This window comes from Chiloscyllium punctatum, chromosome 3 (genome assembly GCF_047496795.1).
Source record: "Chiloscyllium punctatum isolate Juve2018m chromosome 3, sChiPun1.3, whole genome shotgun sequence".
In the NCBI taxonomy this organism is placed as follows: Eukaryota; Metazoa; Chordata; class Chondrichthyes; order Orectolobiformes; family Hemiscylliidae; genus Chiloscyllium; species Chiloscyllium punctatum.
In genome coordinates, this window is record NC_092741.1 from 20,899,407 (window position 1) to 20,922,577 (window position 23,171).

At 53.4% G+C, this 23,171-nt stretch overlaps 1 protein-coding gene across 6 annotated transcripts in view; it reads right to left on the reverse strand.

Moving 5' to 3' along the window:
- The window catches only part of LOC140456654 (serum response factor-like), a 118,140-nt gene extending 111,081 nt beyond the window's left edge, over window positions 1-7,059 (reverse strand). For all 6 annotated transcript variants that reach the window (XM_072550757.1, XM_072550758.1, XM_072550755.1 and 3 more), the window contains exon 1: window positions 5,371-7,059. In XM_072550757.1, the coding sequence (XP_072406858.1) occupies window positions 5,371-5,904 (534 nt within the window). In that variant the 5' untranslated portion in view covers window positions 5,905-7,059. The remainder of the gene's footprint in view (window positions 1-5,370) is intronic.
- Between the last annotated feature and the right edge of the window lie 16,112 nt (window positions 7,060-23,171).

Consider the following 23,171-nt stretch of genomic DNA (forward strand, 5'->3'; position numbering starts at 1 on the left):
AAGCCTATCCAACCTCACCCTATAGCTCAAATCCTCCAACCCTGGCAACGTCCTTGTAAATTTTTTCTGAACCCTTTCAAGTTTCACAACATCCTTCCAATAGGAAGGAGGCCAGAACTGCACGCTATATTCCAACAATGGCCTAACCAACATCCTGTAGAGCTGCAACATGACCTCCCAACTCCTGTACTCAATATTCTGACCAATAACAGGAAACTTATCAAACACCTTCTTCATTATCCTTTCTACCTGCGACTGTACTTTCAAGGAGCTATGAACCTACATGTATTTGGAAAGGATAAAGCTGATTAAGGATAGTCAACATAGCTTTGCGCATGGGACATCGCATCTCACTGACTCGATCGAGCTTTTTGAAGTGACAAAGATTAATGAAAAGAGCCACGGACGTAGTTGAATGCTTTGCTGAAGTACAGACAAACTAAGTTCCACATGGCAGACTGTTTAGCAAGGTTAGATCACATGAAACACAAGGAGAGCTAGCCATTTGGATTCCAAATTAGCTTGAGGTAGAAGGTGGCGATAGAAGGTTGTTTTTCAGACTAGGAGCCTGTGACTTGTGGTGTACAGCAAGAATCAAGACTGGATCCACTGCTTTGTCATTTATATAAATTATTTGGATGTGAATGAGGGATGATTAGTAAGTTTGCTGTTGTAGTAGACACAAAGAAGCTCACCTCAGAGTACAACAGGACCTTAACAGATGAGCAAATGGGCCGAGGAAAGGGTATGGAGTTTAATTTAGATACATGTGAAGTGCTGCATTTTGGCAGAGCAAATCAGGGCATGACGTACACATTTAATGGGAAGGTCCTGGGGTGTGTTGCCACACAAAGAAACCTTGGAGTGCAGACTCATAGTTCCTTGAAGATGGAGTCGCAGGTAGACAGGATAGTGAAGGTACTTTATATGCTTGCCTTTATTGACTAGTACATCGAGTATAGAACATTGGCGAGGTCACTTTTGGAATACTGCACTCAATTCAGCCCCCTTGCTATAGGAAAAATGGTGTGAAACTTGAAAGGATTCATAAAAGATTTACAAGAATGTTGCCAGGGTTGGAAGGTTTGAGCTATAGGGAGGGGCTAAATAGGCTGGGGCTGTTTTCCCTGGAGCAGAGGATGAGGGGTGATCTTATAGAGGTTTATACGGTCATGAGTGGCATGAACAAGATGAACAGTCATGGTCTTTTCCTCAGGGGGAGTCAAAAACTAGAGGTCATAAGTTTAAGGTGAGAAGGGCAAGATTTATAAAGGGACCTAACGGCACATTTTTCACAGAGGGTGGCATGTGTATGGAATGAACTGCCAGAGGAAGTGGAGGAGGCTGGTACAATTACATTTAAAAGGCATCTGGCTTTGTATATGAGTAGGAAGGGTTTAGAGGGATATGGGCCAAACATTGGTAAATGGGAGTAGATTAATGGAGAATCTGGACGAGTTGGTCTGTAGGGTCTGTATACACTGCACAATTGTATGACTCTACGTGCATCAGTGTTTCAATAACTAAGGTATTTTTAACAATTGTTTTAAAACAAAACTTGTCTTCCCAGGCAAAAGCACAGTATTCATTCATTCTCATGAAGAATACACTATAGTAGAATATTCATCTGGACGACTTATGTGATGCATAACTGAAAATGACCAGTTTTCCATCTTCTGAATCACTGAAAATTGTTTCAAATATACTTCCCTCCTCAAAGATGCACATTTAAATTGTTTGAGCTACAACTGTAGGAGTGCATTGATTAAAGAACTAAGCTCTTCAAGATCACCGCTTCTGCAGCAAGGGAATCTACTCCAACACTTTAGTAATTGTTTTTCTTCAAAACCCGAGCCGCTAGTCTGGCCCGTCAAGGAGCACTGTTTTAGTATATATCCATTTGTACAATAATGTTCCCCCATCAGGTCGCTCTGGGTACAAATTCTTTCTAGTTCATCAGAGCAACAGATTATTTCCTGCCATCTATACCAATATCACTGTCATCATATAGAATCAATGCAACGTTACCTCTGTGTATACAGTGGTATTGATGTAGACAATCATGTGTTACCTCCCACTACCAAGACCATACCAGTCACCATGTAGAAACACTTCAATATGCTGGTCTCAACATCATTGTCACTATACAGAATGACAGCAACACAATACCATTTATACCCACACCACTGTGACCATAAAGAGCCACAAAGATATAACTCTCCAGTGCTTGTACCTGTACCGCAATCACCATACAGAACCAGGGCATTATCTCCCACTGACATGATACATCATCAGCTGTATAGTAACCTCCACAACCATATTTCAAACCCCCTTTCAGTCCCTAGCTACACCTCCCACAACTTTCTTGATCCTCCATACCCCGCTGTCTCCCAGTTTCAACTTCCACTCCTTTCTCCTCCACCTTCAGCACCATTCTCCCTTCCCAGCCTCACCTCCCTCATCCAGTTCACACTCCAACATCTTTCCACCCATAACCCTGCAAAGACTGTAACAGCTATCAAATAGACCATTACTAAGGATCATATGCCTACCTTTTTGTCCCCCAAACCTCTTGCACATTATTTAAACAGACACATCCTCTTGAATGCCTACTGTCTTCACCACACTTACAGACAGTCCACTGCAGATCTAAACTGTGCACTCAAAGATTCCTACTTCTATCGTTTACTTTTCTGCAGATCACTTCAATCTATACCATTTAAATTGAAATCCTTCATCCTTTTCAAAAGGGAAGTCTCTTACACACACTCACTCACACACAAGTCACCTCTTGCTCTCGCTCCCTCCATTAGCGCCCACCCTCTCCTTGGGACAGAAGTCACTTCTCTCTCTTGCTCCCTCCCTCAGCACCCCTTCTCCTTGGGACTGGAATCATTTCACTCCTCCTCCCTCTCCTATCCCAGAGAGGGAGAGAGTGCTGTCCACCAGCTGTCACTTGACAAGAGTCATTTCTGTCTGTCTGCCCACCCCCAGCACTCATCTCCCACCCCCACCCTCCAGAACAGGAGTCACTTCTCCCTCCCTCTCCGCCTCCACCAGCGCCCCCTCTCTCGGGACAAGGGTCACTTTTCTCTCTCTCTCTCTCTCTGCCTCCATCAGGACCCAACTCTCTGGAACAGGAATCCTAACCCTCTGCCAGCACCCCATCTCGGCGACAGGAGTCACTTCGCCCTATCCCTCCATCAGCATCCCCTCTCTCTGGGGCAGGGGGCATTTCTCACTCACTCCATCAGCACCCCCACTCTCAGGGACAGGAGTCACTTCTCCCTGTCTCTCTCTACCGCTGCCACCATCCCCTTTCTCTAGGTCAGGAGTCACTTCTCCCTCTCCCTCCCCCAACACCCCCCCCCCCCCCCGGGTCAGGAGTCACCTCTCCCTCTCCCTCCTGCAGCACCCCCCACCCCCCTCCCCAGGTCAGGAGGCACCTCTCCCTCCCAGCAACCCCCCTCTCTGGGTCAGGAGTCACCTCTCCCTCCCCCAGCACACCCGCCCCCCCTCTCTCTCTGGGTCAGGAGTCACCTCTCCCTCCCCCAGCAACCGCCCCCCCCCCCCCCCCCTCTCCCTCCCCCAGCAACCGCCCCCCCCCCCCCCCCCCCTCTCTGGGTCAGGAGTCACTTCTCCCTCTCCCTCCCCCAACACCCCCCCCCCTCCCTCTCTCTGGGTCAGGAGTCACCTCTCCCTCCCCCAACACCCCCCACCCCCCTCCCCCTCTCTGGGTCAGGAGTCACCTCTCCCTCCCCCAACACCCCCCACCCCCCTCCCCCTCTCTGGGTCAGGAGTCACCTCTCCCTCCCCCAACACCCCCCACCCCCCTCCCCCTCTCTGGGTCAGGAGTCACCTCTCCCTCCCCCAACACCCAACACCCTCCCCCCCCTCCCTCTCTGGGTCAGGAGTCACCTCTCCCTCCCCCAACACCCTCCCCCCTCTCCCTCTGGGTCAGGAGTCACCTCTCCCTCCCCCAACACCCAACACCCTCCCCCCCCTCCCTCTCTGGGTCAGGAGTCACCTCTCCCTCCCCCAACACCCTCCCCCCTCTCCCTCTGGGTCAGGAGTCACCTCTCCCTCCCCCAACACCCTCCCCCCTCTCCCTCTGGGTCAGGAGTCACCTCTCCCTCCCCCAACACCCTCCCCCCTCTCCCTCTGGGTCAGGAGTCACCTCTCCCTCCCCCAACACCCCCCCTCTCCCTCTGGGTCAGGAGTCACCTCTCCCTCCCCCAACACCCCCCCTCTCCCTCTGGGTCAGGAGTCACCTCTCCCTCCCCCAACACCCCCCACCCCCCCTCTCCCTCTGGGTCAGGAGTCACCTCTCCCTCCCCCAACACCCCCCACCCCCCCTCTCCCTCTGGGTCAGGAGTCACCTCTCCCTCCCCCAACACCCCCCACCCCCCCTCTCCCTCTGGGTCAGGAGTCACCTCTCCCTCCCCCAACACCCCCCACCCCCCCTCTCCCTCTGGGTCAGGAGTCACCTCTCCCTCCCCCAACACCCCCCACCCCCCCTCTCCCTCTGGGTCAGGAGTCACCTCTCCCTCCCCCAACACCCCCCACCCCCCCCTCTCCCTCTGGGTCAGGAGTCACCTCTCCCTCCCCCAACACCCCCCACCCCCCCTCTCCCTCTGGGTCAGGAGTCACCTCTCCCTCCCCCAACACCCCCCACCCCCCCTCTCCCTCTGGGTCAGGAGTCACCTCTCCCTCCCCCAACACCCCCCACCCCCCCTCTCCCTCTGGGTCAGGAGTCACCTCTCCCTCCCCCAACACCCCCCACCCCCCCTCTCCCTCTGGGTCAGGAGTCACCTCTCCCTCCCCCAACACCCCCCACCCCCCCTCTCCCTCTGGGTCAGGAGTCACCTCTCCCTCCCCCAACACCCCCCACCCCCCCTCTCCCTCTGGGTCAGGAGTCACCTCTCCCTCCCCCAACACCCCCCACCCCCCCTCTGGGTCAGGAGTCACCTCTCCCTCCCCCAACACCCCCCACCCCCCTGGGTCAGGAGTCACCTCTCCCTCCCCCAACACCCCCCACCCCCCTCTCCCTCTGGGTCAGGAGTCACCTCTCCCTCCTCCAGCACCCCCCACCCCCCTCTCTCTCTGGGTCAGGAGTCACCTCTCCCTCCTCCAGCACCCCCCTCCCTCTCTCTCTCTCTCTCTCTGGGTCAGGAGTCACCTCTCCCTCCTCCAGCACCCCCCTCCCTCTCTCTCTCTCTCTCTCTCTCTGGGTCAGGAGTCACCTCTCCCTCCCCCAACACCCCCCACCTCCCTCTCTCTCTGGGTCAGGAGTTACCTCTCCCCCTCCCCCCCCCCTCTCTCTCTCTCTCTGGGTCAGGAGTCACTTCTCTCACTCTCTCTCAGACTCACCTTCTTCATGATGCCGGTCTTCCTCTTGCTGAAGGTCGTGTACCTCCTCAGTTTGTTATCGATAAACTCCATTTTAATCTTCACTCTCCCCCTGGTTTTCTTGCCAGGTTTCAGTCCGGCTCCTGGTGCAGTCCCTCCTGGGGCCGACGTCGCCCCATAGCCTCCAGTCGCCGCTAGGCCCCCGGGACCAGGCTCTAGCCCCGGGCCGTGTCCGCTCACACCTGCCAGGCCCGCCGCGGCCGCCACTTCCAGGTCGGAGAGACGCCTCTTGACCCCCCGCCTGTCGAGCGGGACCGGTGCCGGGGCCGGGGCCACCACCAGCTCCTCGTCCTCGTCGCTGCTGGGCTCCGAGCAGCTGTAAGGGGGCCCTGGCAGTGGGGCCTCTCTGTCCCGGGACACCAGAACTGCAGCGGCGGCTGCCTGTGGGCCCGGGCCTGGGCCCGTGCCCGGGGCCGCTGGCTGCAGGCTGCCCGCCGGTGACGACGAAGAGCTGTTGGGTTCAGGAGGAGCGGCACCGGCCGGATTCTGCAGCATGGCCCCCGGGGGGCGGGGAAGAGCGGCCCCTGTCCCGGTCTATCCCAGACTGTCCAGGTCTGGACCCCGACACTCAGAGCCGCCCTCTCCTTGTTCCCTTTCGGGGCCACTTGTCCCGATTTTACCCCGGTCCAGCCCCGCTCTACTCCGGTTCTGGTCTTCAAATATTCCCGGCCCGTCCGAGTCCTTTATCTGGTCTAGTCCCGGTCTGTCCGGGGCTATCCTCCTGGACCTATCCCGGTCTGTCCGGGGCTATCCTCCTGGACCTATCCCGGTCTGTCCGGGGCTATCCTCCTGGACCTATCCCGGTCTGTCCGGGGCTATCCTCCTGGACCTATCCCGGTCTGTCCGGGGCTATCCTCCTGGACCTATCCCGGTCTGTCCGGGGCTATCCTCCTGGACCTATCCCGGTCTGTCCGGGGCTATCCTCCTGGACCTATCCCGGTCTGTCCGGGGCTATCCTCCTGGACCTATCCCGGTCTGTCCGGGGCTATCCTCCCTATCTAGTCCCGCTCTGTCCTCCCGGACCAGTCCAGGGGCTGTCCTCCCGGTCTAGTCCCGCTCTGTCCTGGGCTGTCCTCCCGGTCTAGTCCCGCTCTGTCCTGGGCTGTCCTCCCGGACCCGTCCCGCTCTGTCCTCCCGGTCTCGTCCCGCTCTGTCCTCCCGGTCTCGTCCCGCTCTGTCCTCCCGGTCTCGTCCCGCTCTGTCCTCCCGGACCCGTCCCGCTCTGTCCTCCCGGTCAATTCCAGGGGTTGTCCTCCCGGTCTAGTCCCGGTCTATTCCAGGGGCTATCCTCCCGGACCTGTCCCGGTCTGTCCTCCCGGACCTGTCCCGGTCTATTCCAGGGGCTATCCTCCCGGACCTGTCCCGGTCTGTCCTCCCGGACCTGTCCCGGTCTATTCCAGGGGCTATCCTCCCGGACCTGTCCCGGTCTGTCCAGGGCTCTCCTCCCGGACCTGTCCCGGTCTAGACCCGGGCTGCCCGTGGTCACGGTCTAATCCAGAGGACGCTGTCTACAGTGTAGAACCCGGAGACACCGGGAAAGGAAACCTCAGCCACATCACTCCCAGCCACACCACACCACACCACACATTAAAATAGTACCGGGCTAGCGGCACGCTCTCTTCAACCAGACCCTCACTGACCCCTCGCCAAAATGCTGTTTCCCCTCCCCTTCCCCCACCCACCCCCAGGCTGCTGTGTCCCCGAAATCCGCGGAATCCACTGCTCTTGTGGGGGAGCTGAGGATGGCAGGCGGAGGGAAGTGATGGGGCCTACATCCGGCACTATTTCCACCATATAAAGACACAATGTTTCCTTTTATGGCGCGGCCGCTCCTTATTTGGTGAGTCACCGCTCAGCTCTCTGATTGGTCTAGAGCCTACATCCCAACCCCCACCCGGAATAATCCACATACCAGAGAGGCCAGGGCTAGACACAGTGGACAGGACAGGAGAGGAGAGGAGGTTGGAGACACTGGGCAGGACACAGTGACAGGACAGGACAGGAGGGTCAGACACACTGGGCAGGACAGAGTGGTCAGGGCCAGACACAGTGACAGGACAGGACAGGAGGGCCAGACACACTGAGCAGGACAGAGTGGTCAGGGCCAGACACAGTGACAGGACAGGATGGTCAGACACACTGAGCAGGACAGAGTGGTCAGGGCCAGACACAGTGGACAGGACAGGAGGGCCAGACACACTGAGCAGGACAGAGTGGTCAGGGCCAGACACACTGAGCAGGACAGAGTGGTCAGGGCCAGACACAGTGATAGGACAGAAGGGCCAGACACACTGAGCAGGACAGAGTGGTCAGGGCCAGACACAGTGACAGGACAGGACAGGAGGGCCAGACACACTGAGCAGGACAGAGTGGTCAGGGCCAGACACAGTGACAGGACAGGATGGTCAGACACACTGAGCAGGACAGAGTGGTCAGGGCCAGACACAGTGGACAGGACAGGAGGGCCAGACACACTGAGCAGGACAGAGTGGTCAGGGCCAGACACAGTGATAGGACAGGAGGGCCAGACACACTGAGCAGGACAGAGTGGTCAGGGCCAGACACAGTGACAGGACAGGACAGGAGGGCCAGACACACTGAGCAGGACAGAGTGGTCAGGGCCAGACACAGTGACAGGACAGGACAGGAGGGCCAGACACACTGAGCAGGACAGAGTGGTCAGGGCCAGACACAGTGATAGGACAGAAGGGCCAGACACACTGAGCAGGACAGAGTGGTCAGGGCCAGACACAGTGACAGGACAGGACAGGAGGGCCAGACACACTGAGCAGGACAGAGTGGTCAGGGCCAGACACAGTGATAGGACAGGAGGGCCAGACACACTGAGCAGGACAGAGTGGTCAGGGCCAGACACACTGAGCAGGACAGAGTGGTCAGCGCCAAAAAAAAATGGGCAGGATATGAGGGTTGGACACACTGGGCAGGAGAGAGTGGACAGGACAGGACAGGAGGGTCAAACACACTGGGCAGGACAGAGTGGTCAGTGCCAGACACACTGGACAGGACAGAGTGGTCAGGGCCAGACACACTGGACAGGACAGAGTGGTCAGGGCCAGACACAGTGACAGGACAGGACAGGAGGGCCAGACACACTGAGCAGGACAGAGTGGTCAGGGCCAGACACAGTGACAGGACAGGACAGGAGGGCCAGACACACTGAGCAGGACAGAGTGGTCAGGGCCAGACACAGTGACAGGACAGGACAGGAGGGCCAGACACACTGAGCAGGACAGAGTGGTCAGGGCCAGACACAGTGGTCAGGACAGGACAGGAGGGCCAGACACACTGAGCAGGACAGAGTGGTCAGGGCCAGACACAGTGGTCAGGACAGGACAGGAGGGCCAGACACACTGAGCAGGACAGAGTGGTCAGGGCCAGACACAGTGATAGGACAGGAGGGCCAGACACACTGAGCAGGACAGAGTGGTCAGGGCCAGACACAGTGACAGGACAGGACAGGAGGGCCAGACACACTGAGCAGGACAGAGTGGTCAGGGCCAGACACAGTGACAGGACAGGAGGGTCAGACACACTGAGCAGGACAGAGTGGTCAGGGCCAGACACAGTGACAGGACAGGACAGGAGGGCCAGACACACTGAGCAGGACAGAGTGGTCAGGGCCAGACACAGTGATAGGACAGGAGGGCCAGACACACTGAGCAGGACAGAGTGGTCAGGGCCAGACACAGTGACAGGACAGGACAGGAGGGCCAGACACACTGAGCAGGACAGAGTGGTCAGGGCCAGACACAGTGATAGGACAGAAGGGCCAGACACACTGAGCAGGACAGAGTGGTCAGGGCCAGACACAGTGACAGGACAGGACAGGAGGGCCAGACACACTGAGCAGGACAGAGTGGTCAGGGCCAGACACAGTGATAGGACAGGAGGGCCAGACACACTGAGCAGGACAGAGTGGTCAGGGCCAGACACACTGAGCAGGACAGAGTGGTCAGCGCCAAAAAAAAATGGGCAGGATATGAGGGTTGGACACACTGGGCAGGAGAGAGTGGACAGGACAGGACAGGAGGGCCAGACACACTGAGCAGGACAGAGTGGTCAGGGCCAGACACAGTGACAGGACAGGACAGGAGGGTCAGACACACTGAGCAGGACAGAGTGGTCAGGGCCAGACACAGTGATAGGACAGGAGGGCCAGACACACTGAGCAGGACAGAGTGGTCAGGGCCAGACACAGTGATAGGACAGGAGGGCCAGACACACTGAGCAGGACAGAGTGGTCAGGGCCAGACACAGTGATAGGACAGAAGGGCCAGACACACTGAGCAGGACAGAGTGGTCAGGGCCAGACACAGTGATAGGACAGAAGGGCCAGACACACTGAGCAGGACAGAGTGGTCAGGGCCAGACACAGTGACAGGACAGGACAGGAGGGCCAGACACACTGAGCAGGACAGAGTGGTCAGGGCCAGACACAGTGATAGGACAGGAGGGCCAGACACACTGAGCAGGACAGAGTGGTCAGGGCCAGACACAGTGATAGGACAGGAGGGCCAGACACACTGAGCAGGACAGAGTGGTCAGCGCCAGACACAGTGATAGGACAGGAGGGCCAGACACACTGAGCAGGACAGAGTGGTCAGCGCCAGACACAGTGGGCAGGATAGGAGGGTTGGACACACTGGGCAGGAGAGAGTGGACAGGGCAGGACAGGAGGGTCAAACACACTGGGCAGGACAGAGTGGTCAGGGCCAGACACACTGGACAGGACAGAGTGGTCAGGGCCAGACACAGTTGTCAGGACAGGACAGGAGGGCCAGACACACTGAGCAGGACAGAGTGGTCAGCGCCAGACACAGTGGGCAGGACAGGAGGGTTGGACACACTGGGCAGGACAGAGTGATCAGGGCCAGACACAGTGGGTGGGATCAGAAGGCAAGGACCAGACAGTGGGTGGGATCGGGAGGCCAGGGCCAGGCACAGTGGGCAGGATCGGGGGTCCAGGGCCAGGCACAGTGGGCGGGACCAGGGGTCCAGGTCCAGGTCCAGGCACAGTGGGCGGGATCGGGGGTCCAGGGCCAGGCACAGTGGGCGGGATCTGGAGGTCAGGGCCAGACACAGTGGGCGGGATCGGGGGTCCAGGCCAGGCACAGTGGGCGGGATCGGGGGTCCAGGGCCAGGCACAGTGGGCGGGATCGGGGGTCCAGGGCCAGGCACAGTGGGCGGGATCGGGGGTCCAGGGCCAGGCACAGTGGGCGGGATCGGGGGTCCAGGGCCAGGGCCAGAGCCAGAGCCAGACACAGTAGGCGGGACCGGGGGTCCAGGGCCAGGGCCAGGGCCAGACACAGTGGAAGGGATCGGAAGGCCAGGGCCAGACACGTGACGGGACCGGGAGGCCAGGGTCAGATACACTGGGCAGGACAGAGTGGTCAGGGCCAGACACACTGGGCAGGACAGAGTGGTCAGGGCCAGACACACTGGGCAGGACAGAGTGGTCAGGGCCAGACACACTGGGCAGGACAGAGTGGTCAGGGCCAGACACACTGGGCAGGACAGAGTGGTCAGGGCCAGACACAGTGGGCAGGACAGAGTGGTCAGGGCCAGACACACTGGGCAGGACAGAGTGGTCAGCAGGCAGACACACTGGGCAGGACAGAGTGGTCAGGGCCAGACACACTGGGCAGGACAGAGTGGTCAGGGCCAGACACACTGGGCAGGACAGAGTGGTCAGGGCCAGACACACTGGCAGGACAGAGTGGTCAGGGCCAGACACAGTGGACAGGACAGAGTGGTCAGGGCCAGACACAGTGGACAGGACAGAGTGGTCAGGGCCAGACACAGTGAACAGGACAGGACAGGAGGTTTATGCACACTGGGCAGGACAGAGTGGTCAGGGCCAGACACAGTGGACAGGACAGAGTGGTCAGGGCCAGACACAGTGGACAGGACAGAGTGGTCAGGGCCAGACACAGTGAACAGGACAGGACAGGAGGGCCAGACACACTGGGCAGGACAGAGTGGTCAGGGCCAGACACACTGGGCAGGACAGAGTGGTCAGGGCCAGACACAGTGGACAGGACAGAGTGGTCAGGGCCAGACACAGTGGACAGGACAGAGTGGTCAGGGCCAGACACACTGGGCAGGACAGAGTGGTCAGGGCCAGACACACTGGGCAGGACAGAGTGGTCAGGGCCAGACACAGTGGACAGGACAGAGTGGTCAGGGCCAGACACAGTGGACAGGACAGAGTGGTCAGGGCCAGACACAGTGAACAGGACAGGACAGGAGGTTTATGCACACTGGGCAGGACAGAGTGGTCAGGGCCAGACACAGTGGACAGGACAGAGTGGTCAGGGCAGACACAGTGGACAGGACAGAGTGGTCAGGGCCAGACACAGTGAACAGGACAGGACAGGAGGGCCAGACACACTGGGCAGGACAGAGTGGTCAGGGCCAGACACACTGGGCAGGACAGAGTGGTCAGGGCCAGACACAGTGGACAGGACAGAGTGGTCAGGGCCAGACACAGTGGACAGGACAGAGTGGTCAGGGCCAGACACAGTGGACAGGACAGAGTGGTCAGACACAGTGGACAGGACAGGACAGGACAGGAGGGCCAGACACACTGGGCAGGACAGAGTGGACAGGACAGACACAGTGGACAGGACAGGACAGAGTGGTCAGGGCCAGACACAGTAGGTAGGACAGAGTGGTCAGGGCCCGCAGAGTGAGTGTGACCGGGAGGCCAGGGCCAGACAATGTGACGGAACCGGGAGGCCAGGGCCAGATACAGTGGACGAATCCGGGAGGCCAGGGCCAGGCACAGTGGACGGGACCAGGAGGCCAGGGCCAGGCACAGTGGACGGGACAGTTATGATTCGGAGAATGGCCAGAGCCATAAACACTGGTTGGGACAGAGTGGTCAGGGCCATAAGCACTAGACGGGACAGAGTGGCCAGTGCCAGACCAACTGGACAGGACAGGGAGACCAGGGCCAGATGCATTAGGACAGACGAGAGGGGCACACACCGGACAGGATGGACTGGACAGTATGGATTGGAGTGCGTGGATGCACTGGACAGGGTGGACTGAAAAGTGCAGACACACTGGACAGGATGGACTGAGAGCAGGAACATACTGGCCAGAGTGAACAGGAATGTGCGGACACACTGGCCAGGGCAGATGGGAGTGCGTGGACATGCTGGCCAGGGCGGACGGGTGTGTGCAGACACACTGGCCAGGGCAGACGGGAATGCGCGGACACACTGACCAGGGTGGACCGGAGAGCGCAGACACACTGACTAAGGTGGACCGGAGAGCGCAGACACACTGGCCAGGGCGGATGGGAATGCGCAGACACACTGGCCAGGGCGGACCAGAGAGCGCAGACACACTGGCCAGGGCGGACCAGAGAGTGCGGACACGCTGGCCAGGACGGACCGGAGTGTGCAGATACACTGGCCAGGACGGACCGGAGTGTGCAGATACACTGGCCAGGGCGGACGGGAATGTGCAGATACACTGGCCAGGGCGGACGGGAATGTGCAGACACACTGGCCAGGGCGGACGGGAATGTGCAGATACACTGGCCAGGGCGGACGGGAATGTGCAGATACACTGGCCAGGGCGGACGGGAATGTGCAGACACACTGGCCAGGGCGAACGGGAATGTGCAGACACACTGGCCAGGGCGGACGGGAATGTGCAGACACACTGGCCAGGGCGGACGGGAATGTGCAGACACACTGGCCAGGGCGGACGGGAATGTGCAGATACACTGGCCAGGGCGGACGGGAATGTGCAGACACACTGGCCAGGGCGGACGGGAATATGCAGAAACACTGGCCAGGGCGGACGGGAATGTGCAGACACACTGGCCAGGGCGGACGGGAATGCGCAGACACACTGACCAGGGCGGACGGGAATGCGCAGACACACTGGCCAGGGCGGACGGGAATGTGCAGACACACTGACCAGGGCAGATGGGAATGTGCAGAAACACTGACCAGGGCGGATGGGAATGTGCAGATACACTGACCAGGGCAGATGGGAATGTGCAGACACACTGACCAGGGCGGACGGGAATGTGCAGACACACTGACCAGGGCAGATGGGAATGTGCAGAAACACTGGCCAGGCGGACGGGAATGTGCAGATACACTGGCCAGGGCAGATGGGAATGTGCAGAAACACTGACCAGGGCGGACGGGAATGTGCAGATACACTGACCAGGGCAGATGGGAGTGTGCAGACACACTGACCAGGGCGGACGGGAATGTGCAGATACACTGACCAGGGCAGATGGGAATGTGCAGAAACACTGGCCAGGGCGGACCAGAGAGCGCGGACGCACTGGCCAGAGCGGACTGGAATGCGCAGACACGCTGGCCAGGACAGACGGGAATGGCCAGGACAGACGGGAATGCGCAGACACACTGGTCAGGTCGGACTGGCGAGTGCAGATACGCTGGCCATGAGAGGATGGGTGCACAGCTGGGTGGCACAGTGGCTTAGTGGTTAGCACTGGTCCCTCTCAGCACCAGGGACCAGAGTTCGATTCCAGCTTCAGGCAACTGTCTGTGTGAAGTTTGCACATCTCCGCCCCCTCTTCCCCCCCCCCCCCCCCCCACCCCCCACCCCCCCCCCTCTGCCTGTGAGGGTTTCCTCACACAATCCAAAGGTGTGCAGGTTATTTGGATTGGCCATGCTAATTTGTCCGACGTGTTCAGTGATGTATAGGTGCAGTAGTTAGGGATAAATGTAGAGTAATAGTATATGGAAATGAGTATGGTTCGGTTACTCTTTGGCGGATCCATGGGGACTTGTTGGGCCAAATGACCTGTTTACACACTGAAGGGATTCTATGACACTGGACGAGATGGGCAGGTGAGCATGGACACACTGGACAGATTGGACAGTAGATCGTGGACACACTGGACAGGGTCAACAGGAGAGCGCAGACACATTGGACAGGGTGGACTGGAGAAAACACTCCCAGCCCACAGGACAGGTCAGAGTGTACTGGACAGACTGACCACAATGTCCATCATGACAAAACAAGGCCTTATTTTCCATTCTAGAGAGACTGTGGCTACTTTAGTTTGAATCCTTAAGTCAAAAATGTTATTGGAAGTCAAAAAAAAGTCTGCTCAGCCCTGTGTGTCTATGCCACTCTTTTCTATTCCTATTTTCTTGCACTTGGCAGGACAGAGACCAGTCGACAGAACTATTCAAAATAGATTGATCACCATGTCCATCCCAGAGAAAATATGGCACTTCAAATACTCATCGAAATACTTCTGAAATCTCTTGAGGATTTCTGGTTCTGCCATCCTTTTAGGAAATGAGTTCCAGATAACCTCAACCCTCAAAAGAATTTCCTCAAATCCCCTTGAAACCTGCTGCTTCTTTAAACTGTGCCCCAGGATATTGCCCCCTCTACTCAGGGAAAAGCTCCTCCCCATCTACTCTATCTATTCCCCTCAGAACTTGTACACCTCAAGCAGATGCCCCTTCAGACTTCTCTGCCCAAAGGAAAACAATCCAAGAATATCTAGACTTTCTTCATAGTTGAATCATTCCAGCCCAGGCAGCATCCTGTTGCTCGAAATGTCAACTCTCCTGCTCGTTTGATGCTGTCTGACTGGCTGTGCTTTTCCAGCACCAGACTTTTTGACTCAGGTTCTCAAGGAGGTGACTAGATGTTGTAGATGAGGATTGTGCAGTTAATGGCATCTACTTGTACAGCAGTGAGGCTTTTGATAAGGTCTCACATGGCAGACTGGTTAAGAAGGTAAGAGCTCATGGAATCAAGGCCAATTTGTCAAATTGGATACAAAATTGGCTTCATGGCAGGAAGCAAAGGACAATAGTGAAGTGTGTTTGTGTGAGTGGAAGCCTGTATTTGGTATGGTACCACTGGGTTCACTGTTGCTTTGTTGTGTACATTGATCTACACATGAATGTAATAGATATGATCAGTAAATTCTGAGATAAAATGAAAATGGTTGATGTGGTAGATAGCAAGGAGGAAATTATTGGATTACAGGGGGATATAGAGGGGTTGGTCAGATGGATTGAACAGTGGCAAATGGAATTTAATCTGAAAATGTGAAAGGTGATGGATTTTGGGAGGACCAACAAGACAAGGGAGTACAGGCTGAAAGGTAGGAACTTAGGAAGTACATTAGATCAGGGGGACATTAATCCTGCATAATCATATAGATTCTTGAAGGTTGAAGGACAGGTGCATAAGCTGCTTAAGAAGGCATATGGGAGACTTGCCTTTATTAGTAGAGTCATTGAATACAAGAGCTTGTGATGGAGTTGTAGATAACATTGGTTAGGCTACAGCTGGATTGGTGTGTGCAGTTCTGGTCACCACACAATGGGAAGGATGTGATTGCAAAAAGAGAGTACAGAGGAGAATCACCAGGATGCTGAGTCAAAAAAGGAGAATCGCTCCTCGGGTGCTGCCTGACCAGCTGTGCTTTTCCAGCACTACACTCTCTGACTCTGATCTCCAGCATCTGCAGTCCTCACTTTCTCCTCTTTGATCAGGTCAGGTCAGACCTGATCTCCCCCTAACAAAACCACTGTGGATTTATCGACTTTCCAGCCAACACCGCTTTGACAAAGGGTCAGTTAAACTCAAAACGTCAGTTCTTTTCTCTCCTTACAGATGCTGTCAGACCTGCTGAGATTTTCCAGCATTTTCTCTTTTGGTTTCAGATTCCAGCATCAGCAGTAATTTGCTTTTAAACCCTCTCAATGTTAATTGTTTAAGTGTATCACAGTCCCATCCCTGATTTCTAGACCTACATCATCCTTCTCTGCAATGAATACAGATGTACTCATTTGAAACTTCAGCAATGTCTTCTAGCTTCACACTCATTTTCCAATTTTAGTCCCTGATAGGTTCAACTCTTTCCTTAGTTATTCTCTTGCCCTTAAAACAAAATTCTGTTGAATTTTCCTTAATGTTACCCACCAGTGTTTTCTCATGCCCTCTCTTTGCTCTCCTAATTTCTTTTCACTTTCTATAGTCCTCAAAGGCATCAGCCTAACTTTTGAACCTTCTGTATTTACCATAAGCTTCCTTTTTTCTCCCTGATCCTATTCTGTATGCCCCTTAATATCTATGGTTCTTTGAACATGTTGGTCCCAAGCTTCGCCTTTTATGGGAACATGTCAATCCTGTATGCTCATCAATACCCTTATGTCACTCACTGTTGTGATGTGGCTTTTCCTCCCAGCCCACTTTGGCCAGATCCTGACTTATCTTACTCAAGTCAGCCTTCCTCCCCCAATTAGGGACAGTAGTAGGCCATTCAGCCCTCAACCTTGTTCCACCATTCAGTAGCAGATCTGGGGCCGAACTTCGTATACCTACCTTAGGCCCACATCCATTAATATCTTTGTTTAAAATTTATCAATCTTAGGTTTAAAATTAACTGATCCGAGTATCCACTGCTGTTTTGGGAGAAATTCCAAACATATACCATTTTTTACGTGTAGAAGTGCTTCCTAACAACTCGCCTGAACAGTCTGGCCCTAATTCTCAGCTATGCCCCATAGTCTGGAATTCCTAACCAGTCAAAATAGTTAATCTCCATCCATTTTATGCTATCGTCCATACTGTCTACAATGCCGCCAAACTTTGTGTCATCAGCAAATCTGGATATGTGACCATTATCTTAAGTCCTCAATAATGTGAATAATTGAGACCTTAACATCGTTTTGGGCCACTACTTGTCACATGCTGCCAATTTGAATACCTACCCTTTATCCCTACTTTCTGTCATCTACCACTTAAACATGTCAGTAATTTGCCATCAAGTCCACGGGCTTCCACCTCAGTTAACAATCTCTTATGTTTTCTGAAAGTCCATAAAAACAACATTCCCTATCATTCCCCTGTCACATCTTCAAAAAAAAATCAGAATCTTTATTTCCAGTTCATCCTTGTCTTTGTCAATAATTATCTTGACATTTACTGAATTATAGTCATTATCACCTAAACGCTTTCCCATTGCTACATCTACCACTTGCCTGGCTGCGTTCCCTAATATTAACAGAACCACCCCTCTCTTGTAGGATTTTCCACATTCTGTCTTTCCAAAAAAAAACAAACTCCCCTGGACTTATTTTAAGAATTCTGTCCTCTCTAACTCTTTCACACTTTGTCTACTTTGGGGAAGTTGAAATTTCCTATTACCATATTTCATGCAACACTGTGTTATAGTCCAACAGGTTTATTTGGAAGTACAAGTTTCCAAAGCACTGCTAGCTACCTGATGAAGAAGCAGTGCTCCAAAAGCTTGTACTTCCAAATAAATCTGTTGGACAATAACCTGGTGTTGTGTGATTTTTAACTTTGTCCGCCTCCGTCCATCACCGGCACCTCCACATCATAGTACTTTTTAAACTTCTCTACAATTTGTCTACTGTCTCTCCGTGACATAGTGCATGCCCAGCAAAGTGATTGCCTCCTTTTTGTTTTACCCATATGACTTAATTTGAGGAACCTTTGAAGATAGTATCTCTTCTTAATGCGCAATAATTGATTCCTTAGAGTCATAGAGATGTATAGCATGGAAACAGACCCTTTGGTCCAACCTGTCCATGCCGACCAGATATCCCTACCCAATCTAGTCCCACCTGCCAGCACCCGGCCCATATCCCTCCAAACCCTTCCTATTCATATACCCATCCAAATGCCTCTTAAATGTTGCAATTGTGCCAGCCTCCACCACATCTCTGGCAGCTCATTCCATAAACGTACCACCCTCTGCGTGAAAAAGTTGCCCCTTAGGTCTCTTTTATATCTTTCCCCTCTCACCCTAAACCTATGCCCTCTGGTTCTGGACTCCCCAACCCCAGGGAAATTACTTTGCCTATTTATCCTATCGATATCCCTCATAATTTTGTAAACCTCTATAAGGTCTCCCCTCAGCCTCCGACGCTCCAGGGAAAACAGCCCCAGCCTGTTCAGCCTCTCCCTATAGCTCAGATCCTCCAACTCTGGCAACATCCTTGTAAATCTTTTATGAACCCTTTCAAGTTTCACAACATCTTTCCGATAGGAAGGAGACCAGAATTGCACGCAGTATTCCAACAGTGGCCTAACCAATGTTCTGTACAGCCGCAATATGACCTCCCAACTCCTGTACTCAATACTCTGACCAATAAAGGAAAGCATACCAAACGCCTTCCTCACTATCCTATCTACCTGCGACTCCACTTTCAAGGAGCTATGAACCTGCACTCCAAGGACTCCTTGATAGATTTGTAACAACATTTCTTTTATGAACACTTCCCTCAACCCCTCATCACCTGAAGATTCCAAACCCCCGAATACTGAGTTGCCAGTCCTACCTTTCTTCAACTCTGATTTGCAGGTGCCAGTGTTGGACAAAGTTAAAAATCACACAAAAACAGGTTTATTTGCAAGCAGTAGCTTTCGAAGCACTGCTTATTCATCAGGTGGTTGTGGAGCAGAATCATAAGACACAGACCTTAAAGCAACAGGATTGCAGTGTCATGGAATGTAATATTAAACAAATTTAGCTTGTGTCTTTCGTCTATTGGAATGATCATGTTAGTTTCAGTTCCTTCATATGTAAATCCCAAAATTTTTCCAAAGTTACATTTTCAAAATAGCTTTTGAGAGTAGATCTGCACACTCACACAGACCTCTCTCATACACAAGCTCTCTTTCATATGCTCATGCATACACACCTCACAATCTCATCCACACACAACCTCACCCACACACGTGCCCTCTCACAGAGCTATACCCCATTACACTCACGCACAGACACACACACTCACACCCCAGTGCACACACTCACTCGGTCTCCCCACACACAGACACACATGTTTGTGGGGTAAATTTGTCCTTGCAGAATTGCATTTTATTTTGCTCAAGAACTGCATAAATCCATATAAGATTCTGTAAATCCCACTTTAGAAATAGAATCAGTCTGACCTAACATTAACTGACCTGACTTTAACTTCACACCTTCAGTGCATTATCTGAGCAAGATGACACCTGTTGTTAAAAGCTATCTTGAGAATGTAACTTTAAAAAAGCTCTGGTTTATATATGAAGGAACAAAAACTAACAATGATCATTCTAAAAGATGAAAGACTTAAGATAAATTTATTTTATATTACCTTCCATAACACTGCAATCCTGTTGCTATAAAGTCTGTGTCTTATGAGTCTGCTCCACCTCCACCTGATGAAGAAGCAGCACTCTGAAAGCTAGTGCTTCCACATAAACCTGTTCAACTATAACCTGATGTTGTGTGATTTTTAACTTTCTTCAACTCATCTGCCTTACTTGCAACTTACGCTTACTGCCTTACCTCAGAGATGCACAGCATAGAAACAGACCCTTCTATCCATTCATCCATGCTGACCCTAAATCTAGTCTCATCTACCAGCATTTGGCCCCTAAACCCTTCCTATTCATATACCTATTCAGATGCTTTTTCAGTGTTCTAGTTGTTCCAGTCTCCACCACTTCCTCTGCAACTGAATCCATACACGCAACAACTACTGCGTGAAAAAAATTGCCTCTTAGACTGGAGGGACGGCTGGAAAATGGGAAGAAATGGGATAATGAGAGTCCAGAGACAGTGTATTCCTGTTAGGATGAAAGAAACGGCTGGTAGGTGGAGGGAATGCTGGATGACTAAAGAAATTGAGGGTTTGGTAAAGAAAAAGAAGGAAGCATATGTCAGGTATAGACAAGATAGATCAAATTAATCCTTAGAAGAGTATAAAGGAAGTAGGAGTATACTTAAGAGAGAAATCAGGAGGGCAGAAAGGGGACATGAGATAGCTTTGGCAAATAGAATTAAGGAGAATCCAAAGGGTTTTTACAAATACATTAAGGACAAAAGGGTAACTAGGTAAAGAATAGGCCCCTCAAAGATCAGCAAAGCAGCCTTTGTGTGGAGCTGCAGGAGATGGGGGAGATTCTAAATGAGTATCTTGCATCAGTGTTCACTGTGGAAAAGGACGTGGAAGATATAGAATGTAGGGAAATAGATGGTGACATCTCGAAAAAGGTCCATATTACAGAGGAGGAAGTGTTGGATGTCTTGAAACACATAAACATGGATAAATCCCCAAGACCTGATCAGGTGTACCCTAGAACTCTATGGGAAGCTAAGGAAGTGATTGCCGGGCCCCTTGCTGAGATATATGTATCATCGAATGTCACTGGTGAGGTGCCAGAAGACAGGAGGTTGGCTAACGTGGTGCCACTGTTTAAGAAGGATTGTAAGGACAAGCCAGGGAACTATAAATCAGTTAACCTGACCTGGTGGTGGACAAACTGTTGGAGGGAATCCTGGGAGCAGGATGTACATATATTTGGAAAGACAAGGACTGATTAGGAATGGTCAATATGGCTTTGTGCGTGGGAAATCATGTCTCACAAGTTTGATTGAGTTTTTTTAGGAAGTAACAAAGAGGATTGATGAGGGCAGAGTGATGGACATGATCTATATGGACTTCAGTAAGGCATTCGACAAGGTTCCCCGTAGGAGACTGGTTAGCAAGATTAGATCCCATGGAATACAGGGAGAACTAGGCATTAGGATACAGAACTGGCTCAAAGTTGGAAGACAGAGGGTGGTGGTGGAGGGTTGATTTTCAAACTGGAGGCATGTAACCAGTGGAGTGCCACAAGGATCGGTGCTAGTTCCACTACATTTCATCACTTATATAAATGATTTGGATGTGAACATAAGAGGTATAGTTAACAAGTTTGCAGATGACACCAAAATTGGAGGTGTAGTGGACAGCAAAGAGGGTTACCTCAGATTACAACAGGATCTTGATCAGATGGGCCAATGGGCTGAGAAGTGGCAAATGGAGTTTAATTCAGATAAATGCGAGGTGCTCCATTTTGGGAAAGCAAATCTTGGTAGGACTTATACACTAAATGGTAAGTTCCTAGGGAGTGTTGCTGAACAAAGAGACCTTGGAGTGCAGGTTCATAGCTCCTTGAAAGTAGACTCGCAAGTAGATAGGATAGTGAAGAAGGTGTTTAGTATGCTTTCTTTTATTGGTCAGAGTATTGAGTACAGGAGTTGGGAGGTCATGTTGTGGCTGTACAGGACATTGGTTAGGAATATTGTGTGCAATTCTGGTCTCCTTCCAATTGGAAAGATGGTGTGAAACTTGAAAGGGTTCAGAAAAGATTTACAAGGATGTTGCCAGGGTTGGAGGATTTGAGCTACAGGGAGAGGCTGAACAGGCTGGCGCTGTTTTCCCTGGAGTGTAGGAGGCTGATAGAGGTTTATAAAATAATGAGGGGCATGGAAAGGGTAAATGGACAAAGTCTCTTCCCTGGGGTGGGGGAGTCCAGAACTAGAGGTTTAGGGTGAGAGGGGAAAGATGTAAGAGAGATCTAAGGGAAACGATTTCACGCAGAGGGTGGTGCATGTACTGAATGAGCTGCCAGGACAGACTTCCTGGTCTGCCTCACTGTGATGCTAACTGCAGGGTGGTCTTCCTGGTCTGCCTCACTGCGGAGCTAACCGCAGGATGGTCTTCCTGGTCTGCCTCACTGCGGAGCTAACCGCAGGATGGTCTTCCTGGTCTGCCTCACTGCGGAGCTAACCGCAGGATGGTCTTCCTGGTCTGCCTCACTGCGGCGCTAACCGCAGGATGGTCTTCCTGGTCTGCCTCACTGCGGCGCTAACCGCAGGATGGTCTTCCTGGTCTGCCTCACTGCGGCGCTAACTGCAGGATGGTCTTCCTGGTCTGTCTCACTGCAATGCTGACTGCAGGGTGGTCTTCCTGGTCTGCCTCATTGCGGCGCTAACCGCAGGACGGTCTTCCTGGTCTGGCTCATTGCGACGCTAACTGCAGGGTGGTCTTCCTGGTCTGCCTCACTGCGGCACTAACTGCAGGAGGATTTTCCTGGTCTGTCTCACTGCGATGCTGACCACAGGACAGTCTTCCCGGTCTGCCTCACTGCGGCGCTAACCGCTGTGCAGTCTTCCTGGTCTGCCTCACTGCGGCGCTAACCACAAGACGGTCTTCCTGGTCTGCCTCATTGCGATATTGACCGCAGGGTGGTGTTCCTGGTCTGCCTTACTGCGATGCTAACCACAGAATAGTCTTCCTGATCTGCCTCACTGCGGCGCTAACCACAGGACGGTCTTCCTGGTCTGCCTCACTGCAATGTTCACCACAGGACAGTCTTCCTGGTCTGCCTCACTGCAATGCTGACCACAGGACAGTCTTCCTGGTCTGCCTCATTGCGGCGCTGACTGCAGGGTGGTCTTCCTGGTCTGCCTCACTGCAGTGCTGACCGCAGGATGGTCTTCCTGGTCTGCCTCACTGCAGTGCTGACTGCAGGACGGTCTTCCTGGTCTGCCTCACTGCAGCGCTAACCGCAGGACGGTCTTCCTGATCTGCCTCATTGCAGCACTAACCACAGGACAGTCTTCCTGGTCTGCCTCACTGCAGCGCTAACCACAGGACGGTCTTCCTGATCTGCCTCATTGCAGCACTAACCACAGGACAGTCTTCCTGGTCTGCCTCACTGCAGTGCTAACCACAGGACGGTCTTCCTGATCTGCCTCATTGCGGCACTAACCGCAGGAGGGTTTTCCTGGTCTGCCTCACTGCAGCGCTGACCGCAGGATGGTCTTCCTGGTCTGCCTCACTGTGATGCTGACCACAGGACAGTCTTCCTGCTGGGGGGAAGACTGGTCTGCCTTGCCACAATGCTGACCATAGGATGGTCTTCC